We start from the raw sequence: 26,237 nt of genomic DNA on the forward strand, positions 1-26,237 counted from the left end.
CTTTCGCAACAAATTGTTGCCTCATCAGGAAAGAGGGAAGGAGAGGGGAAGACGAAAGGAAGTGGGTTTTAAAGGAGAGGGTAAGGAGTCATTCCAATCCCGGGAGCGGAAAGACTTACCTTAGGGGGAAAAAAGGACAGGTATACACTCGCACACACGCACATATCCATCCACACATACAGACACAAGCAGACATATGTCTGCTTGTGTCTGTATGTGTGGATGGATATGTGCGTGTGTGCGAGTGTATACCTGTCCTTTTTTCCCCCTAAGGTAAGTCTTTCCGCTCCCGGGATTGGAATGACTCCTTACCCTCTCCTTTAAAACCCACTTCCTTTCGTCTTCCCCTCTCCTTCCCTCTTTCCTGATGAGGCAACAATTTGTTGCGAAAGCTTGAATTTTGTGTGTATGTTTGTGTTTGTTTGTGTGTCTATCGACCTGCCAGCGTTTTTGTTCGGTAAGTCACCTCATCTTTGTATTTATATATAATTTTTCCCACGTGGAATGTTTCCTTCCATTATATTAAACTTCAGTTTACGATGCAAGTAGTCAGATATTTCTGTGACTGCTTACAGTTAGTGTGCTCTTTTTTGTGCTAGAGTAAAGTTAAGTTGTTGATTGGGGGTAAAAATTTTTCCCCCTGGTGTTATATTTATGAATGCTGTTATTATATGCAGATTGTGCGTGATTCTTCACAACAAACTTCATACAGGAGTGCATGTGTTATGAGGCTGTTATTCAGTGTGTATACGACCTTGAGAAAATTGGGAAAAACCTGGTAATTTTGTAGAATTCTGGGAATTTTTCGTTGTTTTAGTTTTGAGCTAAATTTTTGTAATTTTGACTGTTAAGAATAGAGACTCTAACAAAGGATATTACAGCAACCCGCTACTGCAGCATAATACTGCAACAATAAAATGTGAATGAGGAGAGAGAAAAAAAAAACATAAATTGCAATGGAAATGTGCTATATGCAACAACAAAACACATTGCCCATACAAGCGTTTGCCAACACAAAATGTGTCAAAGGCTTTAGGAAGACTATGCAGTGCTTCATAACAACAAATTGCCTCCAATGAGTGTGACGTCACAGCTGTTTACACTAGATTCGTTTTAGCAGTTACGGGCGGGCTCATGCGCATGCACAGTTGAGTGGTGTATGAGTAGTACCTTCTCCCGCTTCTAGCTACAGAAATGTGGCTGTTGGCTGTGTAAGCAGTCGCAGCGAGCAGCTAGATGCTACCGGGAAACATTTTACTGGAGCGCCCAAGCTGTCAGTTTCTTGCATGCGTAGCAGGCCCAGTTCTAGGAGGGGGCGGGGGTCAAATTCCTACTCTTGAGGGAAAAAAACCTTGTTTTACAAAGCGACTAGCATCCAGCGCACGTTAGTCTATCGATTATTCATATGACTTTGAAACCCATCCCTGTCAGTTTTTGAACATTTTTGAACACATTCTAAATTGATTTCTGAGTGAATTGCAAGTTGATTTGTGAATGCGTGCATAGTGTACATGATGTCTCTGTCATGGGAATACTCGTCGCATGTAGAAACAAACTTTCCTACAGACAAAAGGGGCCATACAAGCTGAACGGATGAATGCCAACCGCTGTCTGATTGTGTGGTTGATTGAGTTTGCGAATGATGAGCGTTGTTATAATTAATAGTGAAATCCATAGATTCAGACTACAGGAGTGGAAATAAATGAATAACAGGTAAGAAAGATTACGTGTTACCTTCTCGGTGTATCGAAGAAAATGAAATTTTTACAGAAAATTTTTGGCCAGATTGCTATACTAGTAAGGGCCAGATCTACAGCCCCGTCTAGCAGCCGCTTTAAATTCTATTCTGGAAGAAGCGCGGAAAACGCGTTGTACGAACATGCAGCAACGCCTAACCGGATATAATTGCGGGATAACTAAACTGGTGATTCTGGTAGAGTTAGTGGACTTAACCTGCGAATAAGCTTTGACATTGGCAGGAATAGTTACAGAATAGTGATAACAAGACTGTTTGTTACAACGAGGAAGGAGAAGAAACGGGGACATCACACAAATTATGGAACAATAGGACGATTCCAAGTTTGCATGAAATTTTCGTACTACTACTTTTCCATCCCATACTTGAGAAACTGGAGCGTATGAATGAAGTGTGAAACTATTTCCTAACGTAAGGCTTTTTGCTTGTAGTAGGCCTAATAGGCATTTGATATTGGTACATTGTGACTTATATTCTGTCGTTACAAAAAGACTGTTTGTGCCAAAACAGTCTCGTTTATTTGGTGTGTATTACAATTGTTGCAGTATTAGAAAGGCCTTTTTTGTTTTATCTAGCAGACAGTGACAAAATAGACATAATCAGATCGGGAAACCACACCAGTCTTGGGTCCTGTTTGCATTAACAGCTTTTTCAGTATTATACAGCGACATTTCGACTTTTCACGTAGCAAAACGTTTGACGAACTTTGATGAGGTAATAGATTCTTTCGCAGAAAGGAAAGCCCGCCATGTAAAGGTGTAGCAAGATTAGAGAGAAAAAAATTCTAGGAGCTAAGGATTGAAGAAATATGTATTGTCTTGCTTGTCTCATGTCTTTACTGGATTTATGTATTCTATATTTAATTTTATGTCTCACAAAGCAGCAAGTTGTTAGTTGATAGGGAATAAAGAGTGCAAATTTTTTGAAGAAAAAGAGGGACGGAATGTCAAACCGGCCGATTGTAAGCAGGAGAGGCATCACAGGACATTTTAATTTCCACTGTCCTGAATGTGGTTTGATGGCATCCATTACAAAATATACACGTTTCAATTCCACAGAGCGAAGTACAGTGACGCGCGTTAGGAGAATGCTGCATGAGGAGAGGCACTGCCCTTTGGCACACTTACGACCAAATAACATGTCTCACATTTCCTCAAACACATATGTTTTATGCATCAGACTCTTCAAAAAGATGTGCACCACAAAATGAACATATTTTTGAAAACTCGATTTTTTTATAAAATTTTTGACGTTCTATCTCAAACGCTCGAGGGAATGGCAGGGAATTGCATCGGTTCGGAAATATTGTAGATCCGGGGCTGTTGCGCAGAGCAGTCTGAGTTACAGTGGGGAAGTGGGTAGTCTCAACGTGACCCGTGTTAAAGTGATTTTGCTGTTTCCTCTTTGTTTACTGCTCTCACGTCAAATGAAAACAAAACAGATTTCTGATTTCTACCTTTCTGACAGTCAAGGATTAATTGCCTTGCAGAACAATGAAGTTATTTTTGTCGGTTGCTAAAGAAACTTTCTTTTATTAATCTTTTCCGCTGAGGCAGACAATATATTTGAAACGAAGTGTTCAATTCCACACACTGTTCGTTGCATTTCAAGTGCACGTTTTCAACTTCTAGCTGAGGCAGACAATATATTTGAAACGAAGTGTTTAATTCCACACACTGTTCAATGCATTTCAAGTGCACGTTTTCAACTTCTAGCTGAGGCAGACAATATATTTGAAATGAAGTGTTTAATTCCACACACTGTTCGATGCATTTCAAGTGCACATTTTCAACTTCTAGCACGTATTATGCCATAATAAAGAACCAAACATAAGATAATACAGTACTGGTACTCCAAGAAAATTTACGTTCCGAAAACCACATTGAAAATCTTAATATCAGGTCGTGGCCTGCTTAACTGGGAATATGGATATACGAATGTGCACTTTAGATGTGCACATTTTAGTATGGGTCACAAAATTCCGATGCTCTTGGAGTATCCTCTGATGTCTTGTTTCTTTTATGACATAATGTACGATCTTTTAATGTTTTACACGTACGAACATACGGGCTCCCTATGACATCGTAGCTTTACAAGAGCGGTGACGCCTGTCATCTGGCACTCTCTGGCAACTGTGGAAACGAACTTATTTCTAACAGGTCACGGAAAAATATTCCGAATGGTTGTTTGAAAAGCGTTACCATCATAGTACCATTCTGGCAGTTACAACAGAGCTATATGTGATAATGTACGATGAATTTCTTAAATCACAGAGTGTTTGACTCTCATTTAAAAATAAACTCTTCGATGACGAGCCATTTAGATGAATTTCGAGCCCAGAAGATCAGACATTTGTGTCGTTATTAAACATTTTACGGGCACATTTGTGTGATATATCTTAAATTGTAATACGCGCATAAAATACCAACATTGTATGTGAAAGCTTAGCTTCTCTTGCAGCGTATCAGTCTTACAGACCAATATCATATGTGAAAGCTTTGCGTTTCGTGTAGCAAAACTATGTATAATACGTAATTTAAACCATTAACCTTTTCTGTCTGTGCGTTCGCGCTACTTAACAGTGATGTTGCTATTGGCTGACTACATCACGTGTCCTAAACTCTGAATACCCGCTGTCATCAGCTGGAAAGATCACGTGACATAAGCTATGACTGGCTTACAAAGCGCATTGCAATCTCGATTTCAATGCTTCAGAAAGTAACATGCGGTGTTTGGTGGAATTCAAATTTATACTTTCGTAATACGAAAATATGTAGCGTACATGTTGCTGCACGTAAAAGATCTTCCCAAAATGCGTTTTTTCCCCTGTGTTTATTTTTCTAAAGCACCAGGAAATTCTACTCCCGTGTATAAAACCATAACCGTTCGAAGGACTTATAAGTTATACAGTGCCGAGAGAAAATATACTGTCAGTTAACAGGGAAAAAGTATGTTTTCACCCGGGAGAATGTGTATTTTTAACCAGAAATCCGGGAATTTTTTTCCTTGTCTACATATACACCCTGATGAGTAGTACCTTCTCCCATTTCTGGCTACAGAAATGTGGCTGTTGGCTGTGTAAGCAGTCGCAGCAAGCAGCGAGATGCAACTGGAAAAAATTTTACTGCTGTGCCCAAGCTGCCAGATTCACGCATGCGCAGCAGGCCTGGATCTATGAGGGATTTGGGGGAGGGGGGGGGGGGCCTAAATTCATATTCTTGATGACAAAAAACCTTGTTTCACAAAGCACCTAGCATCCAGCGCATGTTGGTCTATCGATTACTCATATGATTTTGATGTGCATCCCTGTTGGTTTTTGAACACACTCTGTAAGTTGATTTCTGAATGAATCATATGCCGCGTGGGATAGCCGTGCAGTCGAAGGCGACTTGTCACGGTTCACGTGGCTCCCCCCGTCGGAGGTTCGAACCCTTCCTTGGACATGGGTATATGTGTTGTCCTTAGCGTAAGTTAGTTTACGTTAGATTAAGTAGGTAAAAATAAATAAATAAATAATATCATAAGTTGTTTTTTTGAATGCGTGCATAGTGTACATGATGTTTCTCTCAGGGGAGTCCTCGTCACATTTAGAAATAAACTTTCCTGCAGGCAAAAGGGGACGGGGCTATACGAGCTGAGCGGAGTAAAGCCGAACGAGTGAACGCCAATCGCTGTCTGATTATGTTGTTGTTTGGGTTTGCGAATGATCAGAGGTGTTATAATAACTTCGGAAATCCATAGATTCTGACTACCAGAATGGAAATAAATGACTAACAGGAATAACAAGTAAGAAAGATTACGTATTATCTTCTCAGTGTATCCAGGAAAATGAAATTTTCTCAGAAAATTTTTGGCCAGATCACTACACTAGTAAGGGCCAGTTGTATAGTCCCCGTCTAGCAGCCGCTTAGGTTCTATTCTGGAAGTAGCACGGAAAATGGTTTGTACGAACATAACAACACCTAACCGGAGAATAATCAGGGATAACTAAACCAGTGATTCTCACAGGGTTAGTGAAGTTAACTGGCAAATAAGTTTTGACAAAGGCAGGAATAGTTCCAGAATTAGTCATGGCAAGATTGTTTGTTAGAATGAGGAAGGAGAAGAGATGGGGACATCACACAAATTAAGGACGAATACGGCAATTCCAAATTTATATAAAAATCTTGTGCTACTACTTTTCGATCTCAAGCTTGAGAAACTGGAGCATTTGAATGAAATGTGAAACAATTTTCTAACATAAAGCTTTTTTGCTTGTAGTAGGTGTAATAGGCATTTTATGCTGGTCTTCGTGAATTATATTCTGTCATGTTATAAAAATGACCATTTGTGCCAAAACAGTCTTGTTTATTCGGTGTGTGTTACAATTTCTGCAGTGTTCAAAAGACCTATTTTGTTTTATCTAGCAGACAGTGACAAAATAGACGTAATCAGATCGAGAAACCACACCAGTCTTGGGTACTATTTGTATTAACAGCTTACGCAGCATTAGACAACGATATTTCAATTTTTCATGTAGCAAAATGTTTGATGAACTTTTATGAGGTAATAGACTCTTGCACAGAAAGGAAAGCGTGCCATGTAAAGCTGTAGCAAGATTAGAGAGAAAACGATCCTAGGAGTTAAGAATTGAAGAAATGTGTACTGTACTGCATGTCTCTTGTCTTTACTGGTTTTATGTATCCTATATTTAATTTTATGTCACTCAAAACAGAAAGTTATTAGCTAACAGGCAATAAAGAGTGCAAATTTTCTGAAGAGTTCTGGTTCTCCCGATTACAAATAATCCCATCCAGTATTAATCGCGAGGCTTAAAAAAAAAAAAAAAATAATAATAATAATAATAATAATAATAAAGGGGGGGGGGGGGGGGGGCAGGATGTCAAACTGGGCGACTGGGAGCAGGAGAGGCACCACGGGGAACATTTTAATTGCCACTGTCCTGAATATAGTTTTATGGCGTCCAGTACAAAATATGCACGTTTCAGTTCCATGGAGCGAAATACAGTGACGTGCGATAGAAGAATGCTGTGTGAAGAGGGGTGGCACTGCACTCTGGCTCACTTAAGACCAAATAACATGTCTTACATATCCTTGAACATATATGTTTTATGAATCAGACTCTTCAGAAGATGTGCGCTACAAAATGAACATATTTTTGAAAATTCAATTTTTTTGAAAATTTTGATGTCGTATCTCAACCGCTCTAGGGAGGGAGGGAGGGGGTGGTGCCACTATCGTAGTATTGCCCTGGTTCGGAAATATCGTAGATCCGAGGCTGATGCAGAGAGAAGTCTGAGTTAGTGTGGGGAAGTGTGTAGTCTCCACATGACCCGTGTTTACATTTAGTGATTTTGCTGTTTCCTCTTCGTTTACTGCTCTCATGTCAAATGAAAACAAAATGGATTTCTGTGGCCAGGAGCTATCAAGTGAACTAAAATACATTTACATAATTATGGAAGGCTAATATACATTATTAGTTTCAGATTTTATTTTATTTCCACTTTTCTGACAGCCATGCATTAATCGCCTTGTAGAGCAAGGAAGTTATTTTTGTTGGTTTGCTAAAGAAATTTGGTGTTTATTAATCTTTTACACTGAGGTAGTCAATGTGTTTGAAACAAAGTGTTTAGTTCCACACTGTTGGCTAATTTCAACTGCTCGCTGCATTTCAAATGCACGTTTTCATCTTCTAGCACGTATGGCATTATGCCATAATAAAGAATAAAAAACGAGTTAATACAGTACTGGTACTCCAAGAACATTTACATCCCAAAACTCACACTGAATAGCTTAATATCAGGTCGAGGTCTACTTCATTGGTAATCTGGAAATATGAATGTGCTCTTTAAGTATGCACTTTAAATGAGCTATTTTAGTATGGTTGACGAAATTCCGATGCCCTTGGAGTATCCTCTGATGTCTTATTTCTTTTATGACATAATGTAAGATCTTTTAATGTTTTGTACGTACCAACATATGGACTTCCTGCATCATAGCAGCTGCCAAAGCGCAGTGGCACCTGTTATCTGGCGCTCTCTCTAACGACTACTGAAACAAACCTATTTCTAACAGGTCACGGGAAAATATTGCGAATGGTGGTTTGAAAAGTGTTACTTTCATAGTAAATGTTCTCTTACGCAAGTTGAACCATGTGCGAGAATGTATGATGAATTTCGTAATTCACAGAGCATTTGATGACGAGCCATTTAGAAGTATTTCGAGCCCAGAAGATCAGACATTCATGTCATTAATATGAGCAAATTGATGTAGTGCTACGGGAAGCTCTCCCTCCTCTGCGGTAGCTAATTTATTTGTGAGGACAAGTGACTGGATTCAGCTAAAAATGTTACTGCCACATTTGTGTGATATATCCTAATGTGTAACATGCACAAAAATATCAACATTATATGTGAAAGGTTTGCCTTTCTTGTAACAACACTATGTGTATTGATTTAAAACATTAGCTTTTCCTGTTTGTGTATCCGCGTACTTAACAGTAATGTTGCTATTAGCTGACTACATCATGTGTTCTGTGGTCTGAATATCCGCTGTCATCAGCTGGCGGGATCACGTGACATGAGCTAAGACTGGCTTACAAAAGCGTATTGTAATCTCGAGTACAATGGTTCGGAAAGTAACATGCGGTGTTTGGTGGAATTCGAATCTATACTTTCGTAATACGAAAATATGCAGCGTACATGTTTCTGCACATCAAAAATCTTTCCACAAGGAGTTTTCTTCCTTGAGTTCCGTTTTCTAAAGCACCGAGAAATTTTACGCCCGTGTATAAAAACATAACCATTCAAAGGATTAATAAGTTTTACACTTCCAAGGGAAAATATACGGTCACTTAATAACACTGAAAAAGTGTGTTTTCATCTGGAAGAAAGTGTATTTTTAACCGGGAAATCCGGGAATTTTTTTTTTTCCTTGTCCTGTTGTTAGAATCCCTAACCTTTTAAACAGTTGCCTGTGTGAAGTTTGAAGCTGGACACCAGATATCTTTTCAGCATGAATACTTTGAAGCTAAGTGTGGAATTGTGGTAGTAAATTACTCCAAATTATATTAATGGATGGAAATGTGCAGTGTAAGCCTATTTTCTTTGTCTCTAATGATCTTGTTGCACATTGTTAAATATTAGATGCTACCTTCTGTTTCAACTCTCTCTCTCTCTCTCTCTCTCTCTCTCTCTCTCTCTCTCTCTCTATCTATCTATCTATCTATCTATCTGTCTGTCAACTATTGTTGGTCTTCTCATCACAGTCACTATATTTTTAACCATGTAATTGAACTTTTGGTACATACTTTGTACTTGTTAAATTTGACATGGTCTCTTTATATGCTGTACACTGCTCCACTCCATTCCATGTGGTGAGACGTGCTCTTTATTCATTCTGTTTTCTGTGTTCTGGAATTCAACTTTGACCATGATTTTGTAGAATTCAGTGCATCTAAACACAAGGTTTCTGAGCACAAATGTTAATTAACATTCTTTGTTCTCATTGATTTCTTGTGAGATGTGGAAAGCCGTCAGTTTGGAGACCAGTTGGTATGAACTTAATCAGTAATATTCTGTGCTTAAGTAGTTCTCAGGGTGTTGTAATAATTTGACCTTATTTTGTTATAGATCTCATCATCTGTCACAGTAGACATACAGAATTATGTAGCTCAAGAAGAGACAGATATAGTTGATGCTGAATCAACTCCTGTCAGTGAATGTAACAAGGTTTCACAACAGGAAGTGAAACGTAGGTATTTAGCATTGTTTTATATGCATGTTAGACAAAGCTGACTGAACAAATATGTTTTGATTTTGTTAATATGGCATGTCACTTTAGTTTTTTCTTTCACCTATAACATATGCAGTCTTATTTCAGTGTCTCAAACTACATTTTCATCAAAATTGAAAACAGGAAAGTCACAAATGGGACAGAGATCAAACTATAGTTAACAACCACTAACTATTAATTGTTAATAGTTACTGAACATTTCAAGGACATTTGTGAGTGCTAAAAGTGTGCCATATTCACAATTTCTGTCTCAAATTCTGCTCTGGTGTTGTACTATAACATCATCTCTGCCAACAGTCGCAATGGCTTCTCGGTTTAATGACTTCGTATGTACAAAAACTTTTCTCATGCAGTCCATATTCAGGGCAGAATGCCTTCGAAATTGTTCCAGAATCCTGCAGGATGTATGTTTTTTTAGCATTAGGTCTGGGAATTAGGTGACACCCAGTGTACATCACTCCTGCCAAAATAAATGACCCCCTACACTGTTATTGAAATCACCAGTTGTTACTTGCTGAATTCTAATTTATGCAAGTGATACTCATGCAGTTCTCCACCAGTACAGTCTTTAATGTTTAGTCGGCCTATGTGAGGCAGAAATGGTGTTCACACACTGCAACAAAAACCAAACATGAGCTGTTGTCAAACTACACACTGTGCTTCTACTTGTGTTCTTTATTGAATGAATGCTTATATTGAGGGAAAATGGACATTGAAGAAGGATGGAAGATTAGAATTTAATGTCCTATTGATGATGAGGTCTTTAGAAACAGAGCACAAGTTTGGATTGTGGAAGGATCAGGAAGGAAATCACTCATTCCCTTTGAACTGAGCCATTCCAGCATTCATGTTGAACCATTAAGGGAAATTGTGACCAACCTAAATCTGGATGAATGGATGAGGATTTGAACTGCTGTCTTCCTAAGTATTAACCCATTCTCTTACCACTGCAGCACATCATTCTGTGTAATGGATGTTGAAATTGACACAGGGGAATTAATTGCTTTGTTTTGAAATCAGTGCTATAGAGAAGACTACAGCTAATACAAAGATCTCATTGCCACAGCATGCCTCGAGAGAAATGTGTGCAGCCTTTGACGAATAATTTGAGGCCCTATACACAAGGAAGAAACATAGTTACATCTTTATGAACATTGTCCACGCGTTAGTTTCTGCATACCACATAAAGCTCTGCCATATTTTCTGCATTCAAATTCAGTTGATGTCTTATGAAAATAAAAATGATAATGTTTTCTTGAAACTGTTGTACGTATTGTTTTTTCTTGAAACTGTTGTACATATTGTTGCTTTTTATCATAATGTTTGTAGATGTTTGTGCAACTGACACTGCATCTCATTAAAACTTGTAACAGACATACAATTGGGGGGGACTTATCCATTTTGTGCCATTGTTCTTCAAACAGGAGCTGAAATGCCTTGAAAGGTTCTCTCTTTAGATTAATCAGATTGATACATGGATTCTGTAGCATTTTTGTTGTTGATTAAAAATGCACAGATCAAATAAATGCTTGCACTCCATCTTTGCTGACCACTCAGCTACGCCTATTGCAACAACTAAATGGTTGTGGAGAGTAGAAACCAACAATGGTTCTGCAACCGACACCATCTACCACTAACCTGTAATAGGGTGCAGTACTAAATAGCTTTACATCATGTCCTCTTACTGATAAAGGAGCTAGATTGAAGTATCTTCTAGCTTTAAAAACATCTTTGAACCTTCAGGTACATTTCGTATGTTGTAATGTAAAATGTAGCATATGATAAGTTACATGCAATCACACCTTCTCAATTCAACATTTGTGAATTGACACTGTGCTTGATTAATTTAATATAGACCCTGGTAAAAAAAACAGTAAGGTAAGGTGGCCAATACTAAGCTAGGAGGTTAACTCATAATATGCAAGAATTTAAGATATTTTTAGCTAATACATGGTGGGGGTAATAACTAAATTTTTGTTACTTGAGTCAATGTACCCAACTTTATGGGAATGATGTTCAGGCCATGTGCTGCAGGATTTTGTCTTATTAGTTGTGTTAGTGTCATGACTCATCATTAGGTGTCAGTATCACTGAAAAATTCTAAGTCAATGAAATCATGAAATAATCAAAGTCACAAAGCTTCCACTATACAGCCAGTTGCCGCTCAAAATTCAAACACACAAGTGTTACTAAATCATGTCCTGGAATCAAGACTCCTTTCTCTACCAAATCTCCAATACCAGTTCTTCTCTTTTCACAGTCCACCCAAAAAGTTAGTTTACGATACCTTGCCCCCATATTTCTTTCAGTTTACCTGTTGGCTGCTGCTGTTGTCCAGCTCATACCATGCTGCAGCTTCCTAGTGACTTGCATTACATTACAATATTTTTAAGACTTTGAACCAATTTGGCCAACATAAATTTAAAAAAAATTCATAAAAACCACACTCAAGTGCTTATCAAAAATACATCAAACCCTATTTATTAAAAATAAATAATGTCTTATGGAACATTATGCTAACATTAACTTTTTGTTACTAAACCAATATGTAAATATTTTACAAATTTTTAATACTAAGAACAGTTATTGAAGCTTATAAAATAATGTAGCTATGTTTACATGCTGTGCTGTGTGCATTAAACGTTGGTAAATGTGACTCAATGGGAAATCCACCTCAATCATTCTTGGCTCATCTCTTTTAAAGTTAAGACATGCCTGTGCCTGCTTGCTAAGCTACGTGGGGCAAATTCTACCTGCTCTATCTCATTAAGCATCTTTGCCACTGGTAATGGCATACCAGAGCATGTCTTAATAATAGTAACCCCATTCAGCTTTCTGAATTGAAAATACATCATCTCATTTACACACAGGTACATCCTGTCCTGCAGCATTTCTAAAGGACTGCCCCCTGGCTGTGACTGGTGGCTTAAAATTTGTACTCATAAATGCATTCCATTCAGCATCCCTCACATTAATTCTTCAACAGTTTGGAAAACCACACTCAGGAGTTTCCCAGCAACAATCTGCTTGGCTTGAAAAGTCTGTCCTAGCTATTCAGAACCACACTCACCACATACTAATTTCTAATCCACTCAAAACAAATGCAGGTGTCTCATTCTGTATGAATGAGTCATGCAGTCGCAGTTGTCATCCTATTTATAATCTTTTAACTATCAATAAATTTTTCTTTTTCTAAATTTTATTCTTTCACCTAAATTTATTATACTTGTACATTTTTAACAGATTATGCCAAGTTATTCAAAATTCTTCATTGAATTGGTCGACGTCACATCCTCGTACAAAAATTTTTTTCTGCTGTAAATATTTGATCTTTTTCATACAATTCTTAATCTGCTCCACTTTTATGTTTATTCTTACTACACTCCTGGAAATGGAAAAAAGAACACATTGACACCGGTGTGTCAGACCCACCATACTTGCTCCGGACACTGCGAGAGGGCTGTACAGGCAATGATCACACGCACGGCACAGCGGACACACCAGGAACCGCGGTGTTGGCCGTCGAATGGCGCTAGCTGCGCAGCATTTGTGCACCGCCGCCGTCAGTGTCAGCCAGTTTGCCGTGGCATACGGAGCTCCATCGCAGTCTTTAACACTGGTAGCATGCCGCGACAGCGTGGACGTGAACCGTATGTGCAGTTGACGGACTTTGAGCGAGGGCGTATAGTGGGCATGCGGGAGGCCGGGTGGACGTACCGCCGAATTGCTCAACACGTGGGGCGTGAGGTCTCCACAGTACATCGATGTTGTCGCCAGTGGTCGGCGGAAGGTGCACGTGCCCGTCGACCTGGGACCGGACCGCAGCGACGCACGGATGCGCGCCAAGACCGTAGGATCCTACGCAGTGCCGTAGGGGACCGCACCGCCACTTCCCAGCAAATTAGGGACACTGTTGCTCCTGGGGTATCGGCGAGGACCATTCGCAACCGTCTCCATGAAGCTGGGCTACGGTCTCGCACACCTTTAGGCCGTCTTCCGCTCACGCCCCAACATTGTGCGGCTCGCCTCCAGTGGTGTCGCGACAGGCGTGAATGGAGGGACGAATGGAGACGTGTCGTCTTCAGCGATGAGAGTCGCTTCTGCCTTGGTGCCAATGATGGTCGTATGCGTGTTTGGCGCCGTGCAGGTGAGCGCCACAATCAGGACTGCATACGACCGAGGCACACAGGGCCAACACCCGGCATCATGGTGTGGGGAGCGATCTCCTACACTGGCCGTACACCACTGGTGATCGTCGAGGGGACACTGAATAGTGCACGGTACATCCAAACCGTCATCGAACCCATCGTTCTACCATTCCTAGACCGGCAAGGGAACTTGCTGTTCCAACAGGACAATGCACGTCCGCATGTATCCCGTGCCACCCAACGTGCTCTAGAAGGTGTAAGTCAACTACCCTGGCCAGCAAGATCTCCGGATCTGTCCCCCATTAAGCATGTTTGGGACTGGATGAAGCGTCGTCTCACGCGGTCTGCACGTCCAGCACGAACGCTGGTCCAACTGAGGTGCCAGGTGGAAATGGCATGGCAAGCCATTCCACAGGACTACATCCAGCATCTCTATGATCGTCTCCATGGGAGAATAGCAGCCTGCATTGCTGCGAATGGTGGATATACACTGTACTAGTGCCGACATTGTGCATGCTCTGTTGCCTGTGTCTATGTGCCTGTGGTTCTGTCAGTGTGATCATGTGATGTATCTGACCCCAGGAATGTGTCAATAAAGTTTCCCCTTCCTGGGACAATGAATTCACGGTGTTCTTATTTCAATTTCCAGGAGTGTATTTTACAATTTGTTGAAAGCTTTCATGTACACAGTAATCATTCATTATATAGAGTCATTTAAACTGTTTTATATTTGTTATCTCATTTTCATGTGACTAACAGGGGATTTACTTTACGTAAAGCAGTGAAGATTGTAAATTACAAAAATTGTGATATTTTAAGTCTGCACAAAACAAAATACTGAGATTATTAAACAAAAATGTTAGTTGACTATGTAAAGGGAGTTGGAACATCATGTATTGACAATACCCGGCTTCCCTGTATTTCAGAAACCAAAGTGGCAATGGATATGAAACTTTAACAGAACATAACACATTATATTACTGGTGTACTGAATTAAAATCATTGCATTTCAGCCAGTGTTTTGGCAATTACAAAGTTTTATCTATGTTCTGTATAATTTTTTGTACTTTCTCCAAAACAATTTTATTATACTCAACATTGTGTTTTTATTTTAGTTCAGTAGACTTAGTATATCTATGTTGCAATTCCCTGAAAATGTGAATATTCTACTCCAAGTGGTTCCAAAGATTTAGGGAGTAATTCAACTGAAATTGTTAAGTTGCAGAAACAGCTTCTAAAATTCGAAATGACTAAAACTTACTTAGCATATGTTCTATTTTTATTTTTACTCACTCAGAAGCACCCTGCACCGTGCTGTGTATCATCCTATTGATCATTTTCCATGAATCTCATTCTTTACTCCATCTGGACTCCTCAGTGGCCATTTCTGTTGCATACTTTGTTTTATTGGTGCTAACCTTGTCCATTCCTTTAAAGTTTACTCCAAGAAAAATATTCCCACGTGCTGTATCACTTCCATCCTATCAGTGTTTGCAATTATCCATAGCAGTAACAGCATCAAAGAACCTCCCCACCCCCTTTCTCTCAACTAAAATATTTGTTGGTGTGCGAGTCCCTATGAGATTTTGAACATTTGGATTCTGAGATTGAGTATGTAGACACTTCTTCAACAAGTCAGGACACGCCAGTTCTTTGTAAATGGGCTTTATGACTTCCATGACTGCTGCTGGGATGGAATGTTTTTAGCTGTATGAAGTGTTTGAGTATTGAGTGTTGCATGAATACAGCCCAGGAGGGCAAAGTGGATGAATTTGATTGCCATCTGTTGACATGTTGTGGAAGAACGTAGTCCATAATGCCTGCCACATTTTGAACAAATCATCAGAGTTATTCCTGATAACCACCCAATAGTATTGTTGTAATTAATCAATAATTTTGTCTGCCAGTGTAACCCTTATTGTTTTACAATAAGAAAGATTCTTGTTTCTCAGACTTACTGTCAACTTCCTCAGGCTGCTGCCCATCCTCTTCTGACATGATCCACACATTCCAGTTTTGTGATAGTCTTATCACCGTAAGGTCGAGTTACCACTACGCTGTTGTATGCTTTTGAGTCCCCACCCTGTAAGGGAATAACAATCACCCGTTTCATCTCCAGATGGACTGAAAATTTCAGTAGCACAGGTGTGTTCTCCTTGGTTCACTGATTTACATTTATAATAATGTTTTGTCAGAAACTGAAAGTCAGTTACCTTTCCAGTATCTTCACTGGTCACTGGAGCAACAGAATTCTTAGAACTTCTACATACTACATGGATCTATATTTTGAAAAGCTACTGTATTGTTTTTGAGATTGACGTCTATAGAAATAATACAATTCTGCCTTTTCAGTAGTGCAACCCATTTCCTTTTGTATAAAAACTTACCAAATTTATTTGATCTTGAAGCAACACGTGTAAAATTTTTAACATTTTGAACATGTGCATATGATATTTAAAAAAAAAAAACAGATAAAGTACTCCCTATTCGAATTTACAAGTAATTTATATACTATTTTATTAAGAAAATTTTGTAATGGGATGAAACTGTGAAAGTGTAAGAAATAATTTTTCCGTTCTAAGTTATTATTGCCAATACTTTGAATTGACAAGTTATACAGTGAAAATATACAAGTGTATCAGGTTGTTCGTGTAAAGTATAGACGGAATAGTGCACTGAAAAAAAAAAGCACAAGGTATTTACATTTCATGTCCACAGCCACTAAATCCTACACTCCCTTTTGGGTAGTTGGGTACAAACTCATACTTATTCTTGATGTGACTACTTCCATCTTTTGGTATATAACACATTCCGAATAACATGCTTAATCTATTGGAACACATTTTTTAAAAAAAAAAAATAGTATTCATGCTTATGCATCCTACACGTTCTAGCACCAAAATGAGCATATCCATTTTGAATATCCTGTCAAGGAAATCTAATTGGTGAGCCACCTTACCCCAGTCCTTGACTTGGAATTTCTCTGTTGACTTCGACTACAGTGTGCTTAACCGTAGAGTAACGAGGTGTGAATCCCGAGACCTAAGTAACAAGGTGGGGTAAAAATTTATCTCATATTTTTCTAAATTATTTCTGTTAAAAAAATTAAAAAAAGATTCTGGGTGTAATCTTACCCTCCCACACATCACCAGTAAATTTTCAGCTTCTTCATTAGTTTCAAAAGCTTCACACACACACACACACACACACACACACACACACACACACACACACACACACACACACACGCGCGCGCGCGCACACGCTCACACACACGCGCGCTCACACACACACACACACACACACACACACACACACACACACACACACATCTTCATTTTCCATTGTTGGCTGCAGGATGTCTAGTGGTAGAGTCTGGAGGCTGTAATTTTGGCCTTGTGGGTTCTAGTTTACAGCCAACTGCAGGTGGTGGCTCATGTCAGCACTAATAACGTGTGTCACTATGGATCAGAAGAGATTCTCTCTGGTTTCCGGTGGCTGTCTGAGTTGGTGAAAACTGCCAGTCTTGTTAGCGAGATGAAGGCAGAGCTCACAATCTGCAGCATTGTCAACAGGACCGATTGCGGACCTTTGGTACAGAAGCAGGTGGAGGTTCGGAATCACAGGCTCAGATGGTTCTGCGACCGTGTAGGGTGCAGATTCCTCAACTTGCGCCATAGGGTGGTGGGGTTTCAGGTTCCGCTAAATAGGTCAGGTGTCCACTATACACAGGAGGTGCTACACGGGTAGCAGGGGCTGGGCGGTGTGGACTGGGCGGTTGTTTAGGTTAGACAGTCTCGCGAAAGAGAGAAAAGGGCTCCAGTCTCAGAGGGTACAGGGTAAAGAATCGACCAAGCAGCGGTCGGTATTGTAGTTGTAAATTGTCGTAGCTGTGTTGGAAAAGCACCAGAGCTTCAAGTGCTGATAGAAAGCACTGAAGCTGAAATCATTATAGGAACAGAAAGCCAGAGATAAATTGTGCCAAAATTTTTACAGAGGCACAAACCGTGTTCAGAAAGGATAGATTAAATAAAGTAGGTGGTGGTGTGTTTGTGTCTGTTGGTAGTAGTTTATCTTGTAGTGAAGTTGAAATACATAGTTCCTGCGAATTACTATGGGTAGAGGTTATACTCAACAGCCGTACCAATATAATAATTGGCTCCTTCTACCAACCCCCCGACACAAATGGTATAATAGCTGAACTGTTCAGAGAAAACTTGAATCTCATTACAAATAAGTACCCCACTCATACAGTTATAATTAGTGGAGACTTCAATCTACCCTCAATATGCTGGCGACAATACATGTTCAAAGATGGTGGTAGACAAAAAACATCTTCCGAAATTGTACTAAAGGCTTTCTCTGAGAATTACTTTCAACAATTAGTTCGTGAGCCCACATGAATTGTAAATGGTCGTGAAAACACACTTGACCTCTTAGCCACAAATAATCCTGATCTAATAGAGAACGTCATGACGGATACTGGGATTGGTGAACACAAGGTCGTTGTAGCAAGGCTCAAAACCATATCAACCAAAACGACTAAAAATAATATCAATATAATAGAAGGAAACATTCCACGTGGGAAAAATTATATATAAAAACAAAGATGAGGTGACTTACCGAACGAAAGCGCTGGCAGGTCGATAGACACACAAACAAACACAAACATACACACAAAATTCAAGCTTTCGCAACAAACTGTTGCCTCATCAGGAAAGAGGGAAGGAGAGGGGAAGACGAAAGGAAGTGGGTTTTAAGGGAGAGGGTAAGGAGTCATTCCAATCCTGGAAGCAGAAAGACTTACCTTAGGGGGAAAAAAGGACAGGTATACACTCGCACACACGCACATATCCATCCACACATACAGACACAAGCAGACATATTTAAAGACCAATATGTCTGCTTGTGTCTGTATGTGTGGATGGATATGTGCGTGTGTGCGAGTGTATACCTGTCCTTTTTTCCCCCTAAGGTAAGTCTTTCCGCTCCCGGGATTGGAATGACTCCTTACGCTCTCCCTTAAAACCCACTTCCTTTCGTCTTCCCCTCTCCTTCCCTCTTTCCTGATGAGGCAACAGTTTGTTGCAAAAGCTTGAATTTTGTGTGTATGTTTGTGTTTGTTTGCGTGTCTATCGACCTGCCAGCGCTTTCGTTCGGTAAGTCACCTCATCTTTGTTTTTATATAAAACGACTAAAAATAAATGCAAAATATATCTATTTGAAACAGCAGATAAAAATTCACTTGATGCCTTCCTAAGAGAGAGTCTCCATTCCTTCCAAGCTAATTGTGTAAGTGTAGACCAGATATGGCTCAAATTGAAAGAAACAGTATTGACAGCAATAGATAGATTCATACCGCATAAGTTAATAATGGACGGGACTGATCCACCATGGTACACAAAACATGTCAGAACACTGTTGCAGAAGCAACGAAAAAAGCATGCCAAATTCAGAAGAATGCAAAATCCCCAAGCCTGGCTAAGTTTCAAGGAAGCTCGAAATTTAATGCAGACGTCAATGCAAGATGCTTTTAATAGTTTCCACAATGAAACATTGTCTCAAAATATGGTAGAAATCGCAAAGACATTCTGGTTATATGTAAAGTACACCAGTGGAAAAAAACAGTCAATATCGTCACTATGCGATAGCAATGGAAATGTTACCAATGAGGGTGCCACTAAAGCAGAGTTACTAAATACAGTTTTCCGTAATTCCTTCACAAAAGAAGACGAAGTAAATATTCTAGATTTTGAAACCGGAACAGCTGTTTGCATGAGTGACATAAAAGTAGATATCTTAGGTGTTGTGAAACAACTCAAATCACGTAAGAAAGGCAAGTCTTCCAGTCGAGATGGTATACCAGTAAGGTTCCTTTCAGAGTATGGGGACACAATAATGCCTTTCTTAGCAATCATATAGAAGCGCTCACTTGACAAAAGGTGTGTTCCTAAAGACTGGAAAGTAGCATAGGTCATACCAATATTCAAGAAAGGAAATAAGAGTAACCCATTTGAATTATAGACCCATATCACTGACCTCAATCTACAGTAGGATTTTGGAGCTTATACTGTACTCGAACGTTATGAATCACCTTGAAGAAAATGACTTATTGATATGTAACCAACACGGATTCAGAAAATATTGTTCTTGTGCAACACAGCTAGCTCTTTATTCCCATGAAGTAATGAGTTCTGTCGACAAGGGATCTCAAATCGATTCCATATTCCTAGATTTCCAGAAGTCTTTTGATACTGTTCCTCACAAGCAACTATTAATCAAATTGCGTGCTTATGGAGTATCGTCTCAGTTGTGTGCCTGGAGTCAGAATTTCCTCTCAGAGAGGTCACAGTTCGTAGTGATAGATGGTAAGTCATCGAGTAGAACAGGGGTGATATCTGGTGTTCTGCTGCAAGGTAGTGTCATAGGCCTTCTGCTGTTTCTGATTTACATAAATAACCTAGGTGATAATCTGAGCAGCCCCCTTAGATTTTTTGCAGATGACGCTGTGATTTACCATCTAGTAAAATCATCAGACGATCAGTTCCAATTACAAAATGATCTAGAGAGGATTTCTGTGTGGTGCAAAAAGTGGCAATTGGCAATAACAAAGAAAAGTCAGAGGTCACATCCACATGGGTACTAAAAGAAATCCTACTAAAAGAAATCCGATAAATTTTGGGTATACGATAAATCGCACAAATCTAAGGGCTGTCAATTCGACTAAATACCTAGGAATTATAATTACAAGCAACTTAAATTGGAAAGACCACACAGATAATATTGTGGGGAAGGCAAAACAAAGACTGCGCTTTGTTGGCAGAACACTTAGAAGATGTGACAAACCCACTAAAGAGACAGCCTACATTACACTTGCCTGTCCTCTGCTGGAATATTGCTGCTTGGTGTGGGATCCTTACCAGGTAGGATTGATGGAGGACATAAAAAAAGTGCAAAGAGGGGCAGCTCAAGCAACTAAAATTGGAAAGACCACACAGATAATATTGTGGGGGAGGCAAAACAGAGACTGCGCTTTGTTGGCAGAACACTTAGAAGATATGACAAACCCACTAAAGAGACAGCCTACATTACACTTGCCCGTCCCCTGCTGGAATATTGCTGCATGGTGTGGGATCCTTACCACGTGGGATTGACGGAGGACATCGAAAAAGTGCAAAGAAGGACAGCTCGTTTCGCGTTATGGCGCAATAGGGGTGAGAGTGTCACTGATATGATACGCGGGTGAGGGTGGCAGTCACTGAAACAAAGGCGGTTTTCTTTGTGGCAAGATCTATTTATGAAATTTCAATCACCAACTTTCTCTTTCGAGTGAAAATATTTTGTTGACACCCACCTACGTAGGGAGAAATTATCATCACAATAAAATAAGAGAAATCAGAGCTCAAACGAAACGATTTAGGTGTTCCATTTTCCCCATGCGCCATTTGAGAGTGGAATGGTAGAGAAGTAGTATGAAAATGGTTCAATGAACCCTCTGCCAGGCACTTAAGTGTGAATTGCAGAGTAACCATGTAAATGTAGATAACTGATAAAGTAATTTCTGTTTCTATGATTTTTTTATTTTATCCCATTGTTCTATATCGCACTGACTTCACTATCTCCATATTCATAAAACCAAAAATTACACTATTATTGCCAAAATTAGAAACACATCTATTTCCATCAGAGGCATGCCCACTACTACTAACTCATTCTGTTGCACTAACACATTCCAAAGAGTTTACAAAACAGAAGACTTTACAAACAAAAGAAGAATCATCACCATGTTATATCATTATTTTGTAAATGAATCCAGAAATAAATTTAATAATTAGTGTTAGATTGTGCAATTAATAATATGAATTTGAAGTATACCAGATATTTCATAATTTCAAGTATATCTAAAAGAAGAAGAATTTTAGCTATACAAACAGAGCTGGTAAATATCGATTACAACAAATTAATTTCTTTTTATACATTTTAGCCTGAAATACAACACATATACAAAATATATGAAATTCATTTAGTTAAACGGCTGAGATAATGATCACCTATACAAGTTTCGAAAATATTCCTGTTATCAGCTATTTCTATTAAAAAGGGGGGGGTTAATGTCAGAGGAATGTGTCCAATTACAAGGGGTAATATAAAGTAATAATCAATAATCAAACAATGTGCAACTTTTATTACAGACTATTGTTAATCTTTGGAAATATAACAAAGTAAATAATAATTATAATATCAATGTATTTTATTGTATCATGCTTGTCATATGTGGAAATATGAGATTGTACTCATCTGTTATATTCAATTACCAGTTTTGTTATAACACTGTACAAAACACAATAGAACGTAACATAAAGCGTAAGAAACATTGAAGGAATTGCTTAGCATAATATCACAAATAAAATGTAAATTGGTAAAAAATATAAAGCTAACAACTAAGAAAAAAAATAGATCCTCATATAAAAGGAAATATAGATTTTTATAAATTAATTTCAAAATTTGATGAAATTTTGAATACATCAAACGTTTTCAAACTAAACTGTTATGGCAACGTTGATAAATATTTTACCGATGGTCTTTGCCCACTGGGTTTGAAGAGACACAGCATTCAAAGGAACTTTGTTGCTCTTCTTTATGTGAAGCTTCTTGGGTAAATTATTTCTCACGCATCTGTCTCATTTTTGCTTCGAGGTTCACTCACATCTTCATCAGTCACTGGAATATACGTTTTCAGCCTCTTGACACTCAAGTTCTCATATTATTTCATCTGGAGTTCTTAGTATTTTATCAGAAGGCATTTTCTGTGTCTGCAAAAGAAAGTACCACCTATTTTGTAAACAAAAAGAATTTAACATAAATATCAAAGCTGGGTGATTTTTTACCCTGACGGGTAAATTTCACAATTTATCTGAGGATGGAGAATAAAGCCTGAGACTTTATAGCCAGTCTGAGACTTTATAGCCTCCTCAACATGAACAACAATACTGACTGAATGGAAAGGTAAACAATGATTCCCGCCCTAGAAGCCAGTAATACCAACATAGGATAAAAAATTATTTGAACTGGAGTAATTTTTACCCCAGATTGTTGTTCTAGGGTTAAAACCATTTTCAATAGATGTTCATCCCTGGTAGGGTCATCTAAATATACCACTCTTCAAATTGTCTGTATCCACCACAGCTGTTATGCTATGGTTTGAGCTTACAGTTCAGTTTCCAGTTTATTTTATGTATCCTCGCCCGAATACTTAGTTTTTAATGCACTTTCAAATCTTGTATATTTCTCAGATTTCTCTAAATGTAGCATACCCTACCGGATAACATCCCACCAAATGACTTATTACTAGGGAACTGAAAGTGTAGCATCTATTTTTGGTAAAAGTTGCATCTATTTTTGGAAATTTTTGTATCTACTTTTGTTTGTTTGTCATTAGTTGTACAAATTTAAAATATTGTCATGCTATGTACCTGAAGACAAAGCCTTAGTGCATTGAAATTGACTGTTAAAAAAGAGTGCTAATGGGAAGCTTTTTGATTTGAATGTTTGCTTTTACAAAAACTTCAGCAGTTGTTTTCTGAAATGACCTTTCCTCATTTTCTTCTTTTGGCTCTATTTAAGCTTCCAACAAATGACCGGTCATATTGAGAATCAGCAGCATTTTCCCGCCAGTGAACAGAGTACTTCTTTGATTTAAGGTGTTTCTCAACATAGTTTCTCTTTCTGACCCAATCTGATAATTACAAAATCAGCAGAATATTGATTCCAACCTTCCATGGCCATTCATAGCCATCCAACCTACGCCTGACAATGCTACTGACAGAACCTACTTTAGTGGGGCAGTAGAATCAAAATGAGATCAATTTGCATGTTAGGGGAAGAAAGCACTCAGTACCTATTAGCTTGAATGGGTTGGCAGAGTCATAAACGAGATAGTATAGGCTCGACCTCTACTGGTATCTGACGCAACCCCCACCCCACCCCCCACCCCCCACCCCCGCCCTTCCCGCTGCCTACACCTAAGTTAGTTTCGAAACATGCTTGGTTTGGTACATTATGTCTTGTTGCTAAAACACTTTTAGCATCTACATCTATATCTACATTTATACTCTGCAAGCCACCCAACGGTGTGTGGCGGAGGGCACTTTACGTGCCACTGTCATTACCTCCCTTTCCTGTTCCAGTTGCGTATGGTTCACGGGAAGAACGACTGTCTGAAAGCCTCAATGCGCGCTCTAATCTCTCTAATTTTACATTCGTGATCTCCTCGGGAGGTATAAGTAGGGGGAAGCAATATATTCCATACCTCATCCAGAAACGCACCCTCTCGAAACCTGGCGAGCAAGCTACACCGCGATGCAGAGCGCCTCTCTTGCAGGGTCTGCCACTTGAGTTTGTTAAACATCTCCGTAATGCTATCACGGTTACCAAATAACCCTGTGACAAAACGTGCCGCTCTTCTTTGGATCTTCTCTATCTCCTCCGTCAACCCGATCTGGTACGGATCCCACACTGATGAGCAATACTCAAGTATAGGTCGAACGAGTGTTTTGTAAGCCACCTCCTTTGTTGATGGACTACATTTTCTAAGGACTCTCCCAATGAATCTCAACCTGGTACCCCGCCTTACCAACAATTAATTTTATATGATCATTCCACTTCAAATCGTTCCGCACACATACTCCCAGATATTTTACAGAAGTAACTGCTACCAGTGTTTGTTCCGCTATCATATAATCATACAATAAAGGATCCTTCTTTCTATGTATTCGCAATACATTACATTTGTCTATGTTAAGGGTCAGTTGCCACTCCCTGCACCGAGTGCCTATCCGCTGCAGATCTTCCTGCATTTCGCTACAATTTTCTAATGCTGCAACTTCTCTGTATACTACAGCATCATCCGCGAAAAGCCGCATGGGACTTCCGACACTATCTACTAGGTCATTTATATATATTGTGAAAAGCAATGGTCCCATAACACTCCCCTGTGGCACGCTAGAGGTTACTTTAATGTCTGTAGACGTCTCTCCATTGATAACAACATGCTGTGTTCTGTTTGCTAAAAACTCTTCAATCCAGCCACACAGCTGGTCTGATATTCCGTAGGCTCTTACTTTGTTTATCAGGCGACAGTGCGGAACTGTATCGAATGCCTTCCGGAAGTCAAGAAAAATAGCATCTACCTGGGAGCCTGTATCTAATATTTTCTGGGTCTCATGAACAAATAAAGCGAGTTCGGTCTCACACGATCGCTGTTTCCGGAATCCATGTTGATTCCTACATAGTAGATTCTGGGTTTCCAAAAACTACATGATACTCGAGCAAAAAACATGTCCTAAAATTCTACAACAGATCGACGGCAGAGACATAGGTCTATATTTTTGCGCATCTGCTCGACGACCCTTCTTGAAGACTGGGACTACCTGTGCTCTTTTCCAATCATTTGGAACCTTCCTTTCCTCTAGAGACTTGTGGTACACGGCTGTTAGAAGGGGGGCAAGTTCTTTCGCGTATTCTGTGTAGAATCGAATTGGTATCCCGTCAGGTCCAGTGGACTTTCCTCTGTTGAGTGATTCCAGTTGCTTTTCTATTCCTTGGACACTTATTTCGATGTCAGCCATTTTTTTGTTTGTGCGAGGATTTAGAGAAGGAACTGCAGTGCGGTCTTCCTCTGTGAAACAGCTTTGGAAAAAGGTGTTTAGTATTTCAGCTTTACACGTGTCATCCTCTGTTTCAATGCCATCATCATCCCGGAGTGTCTGGATATGCTGTTTCAAGCCACTTACTGATTTAACGTAAGACCAGAACTTCCTAGGATTTTCTGTCAAGTCGGTACATAGAATTTTACTTTCAAATTCACTGAACGCTTCACGCATAGCCCTCCTTACGCTAACTTTGACATCGTTTAGCTTCTGTTTGTCTGAGAGGTTCTGGCTGCGTTTAAACATAGAGTGAAGCTCTCTTTGCTTTCGCAGTAGTTTCCTAACTTTGTTGTTGTACCACGGTGGGTTTTTCCCGTCCCTCACAGTTTTACTCAGCACATACCTGTCTAAAACGCATTTTACGATTGCCTTGAACTTTTTTCATAAACACTCAACATTGTCAGTGTCGGAACAGAAATTTTCGTTTTGATCTGTTAGGTAGTCTGAAATCTGCCTTCTATTACTCTTGCTAAACAGATAATCCTTCCTCCCTTTTTTTATATTCCTACTAACTTTCATATTCAGGGATGCTGCAACGGCCTTATGATCACTGATTCCCTGTTCTGTACATACAGAGTCGAAAGGTTCAGGTCTGTTTGTTATCAGTAGGTCCAAGATGTTATCTCCATGAGTCGGTTCTCTGTTTAATTGCTCGAGGTAATTTTCGGATAGTGCACTCAGTATAATGTCACTCGATGCTCTGTCCCTACCACCCGTCCTAAACATCTGAGTGTCCCAGTCTATGTCTGGTAAATTGAAATCTCCACCTAAGACTATAACATGCTGAGAAAATTTATGTGAAATGTATTCCAAATTTTCTCTCAGTTGTTC

At 39.3% G+C, this 26,237-nt stretch overlaps 1 protein-coding gene across 2 annotated transcripts in view; it reads left to right on the top strand.

The window, feature by feature from the left end:
- LOC124711979 (X-linked retinitis pigmentosa GTPase regulator-like) overlaps positions 1 to 26,237 on the top strand; it is a 340,089-nt gene that overhangs the window by 250,267 nt on the left and 63,585 nt on the right. For both annotated transcript variants that reach the window (XM_047242261.1, XM_047242262.1), the window contains one exon: positions 9,388 to 9,508. In XM_047242261.1, coding sequence (XP_047098217.1) covers positions 9,388 to 9,508 — 121 coding nt within the window. The remainder of the gene's footprint in view (positions 1 to 9,387; positions 9,509 to 26,237) is intronic.

The sequence above is a fragment of the Schistocerca piceifrons genome, chromosome 8, assembly GCF_021461385.2.
Source record: "Schistocerca piceifrons isolate TAMUIC-IGC-003096 chromosome 8, iqSchPice1.1, whole genome shotgun sequence".
Lineage (NCBI taxonomy): Eukaryota > Metazoa > Arthropoda > Insecta > Orthoptera > Acrididae > Schistocerca > Schistocerca piceifrons.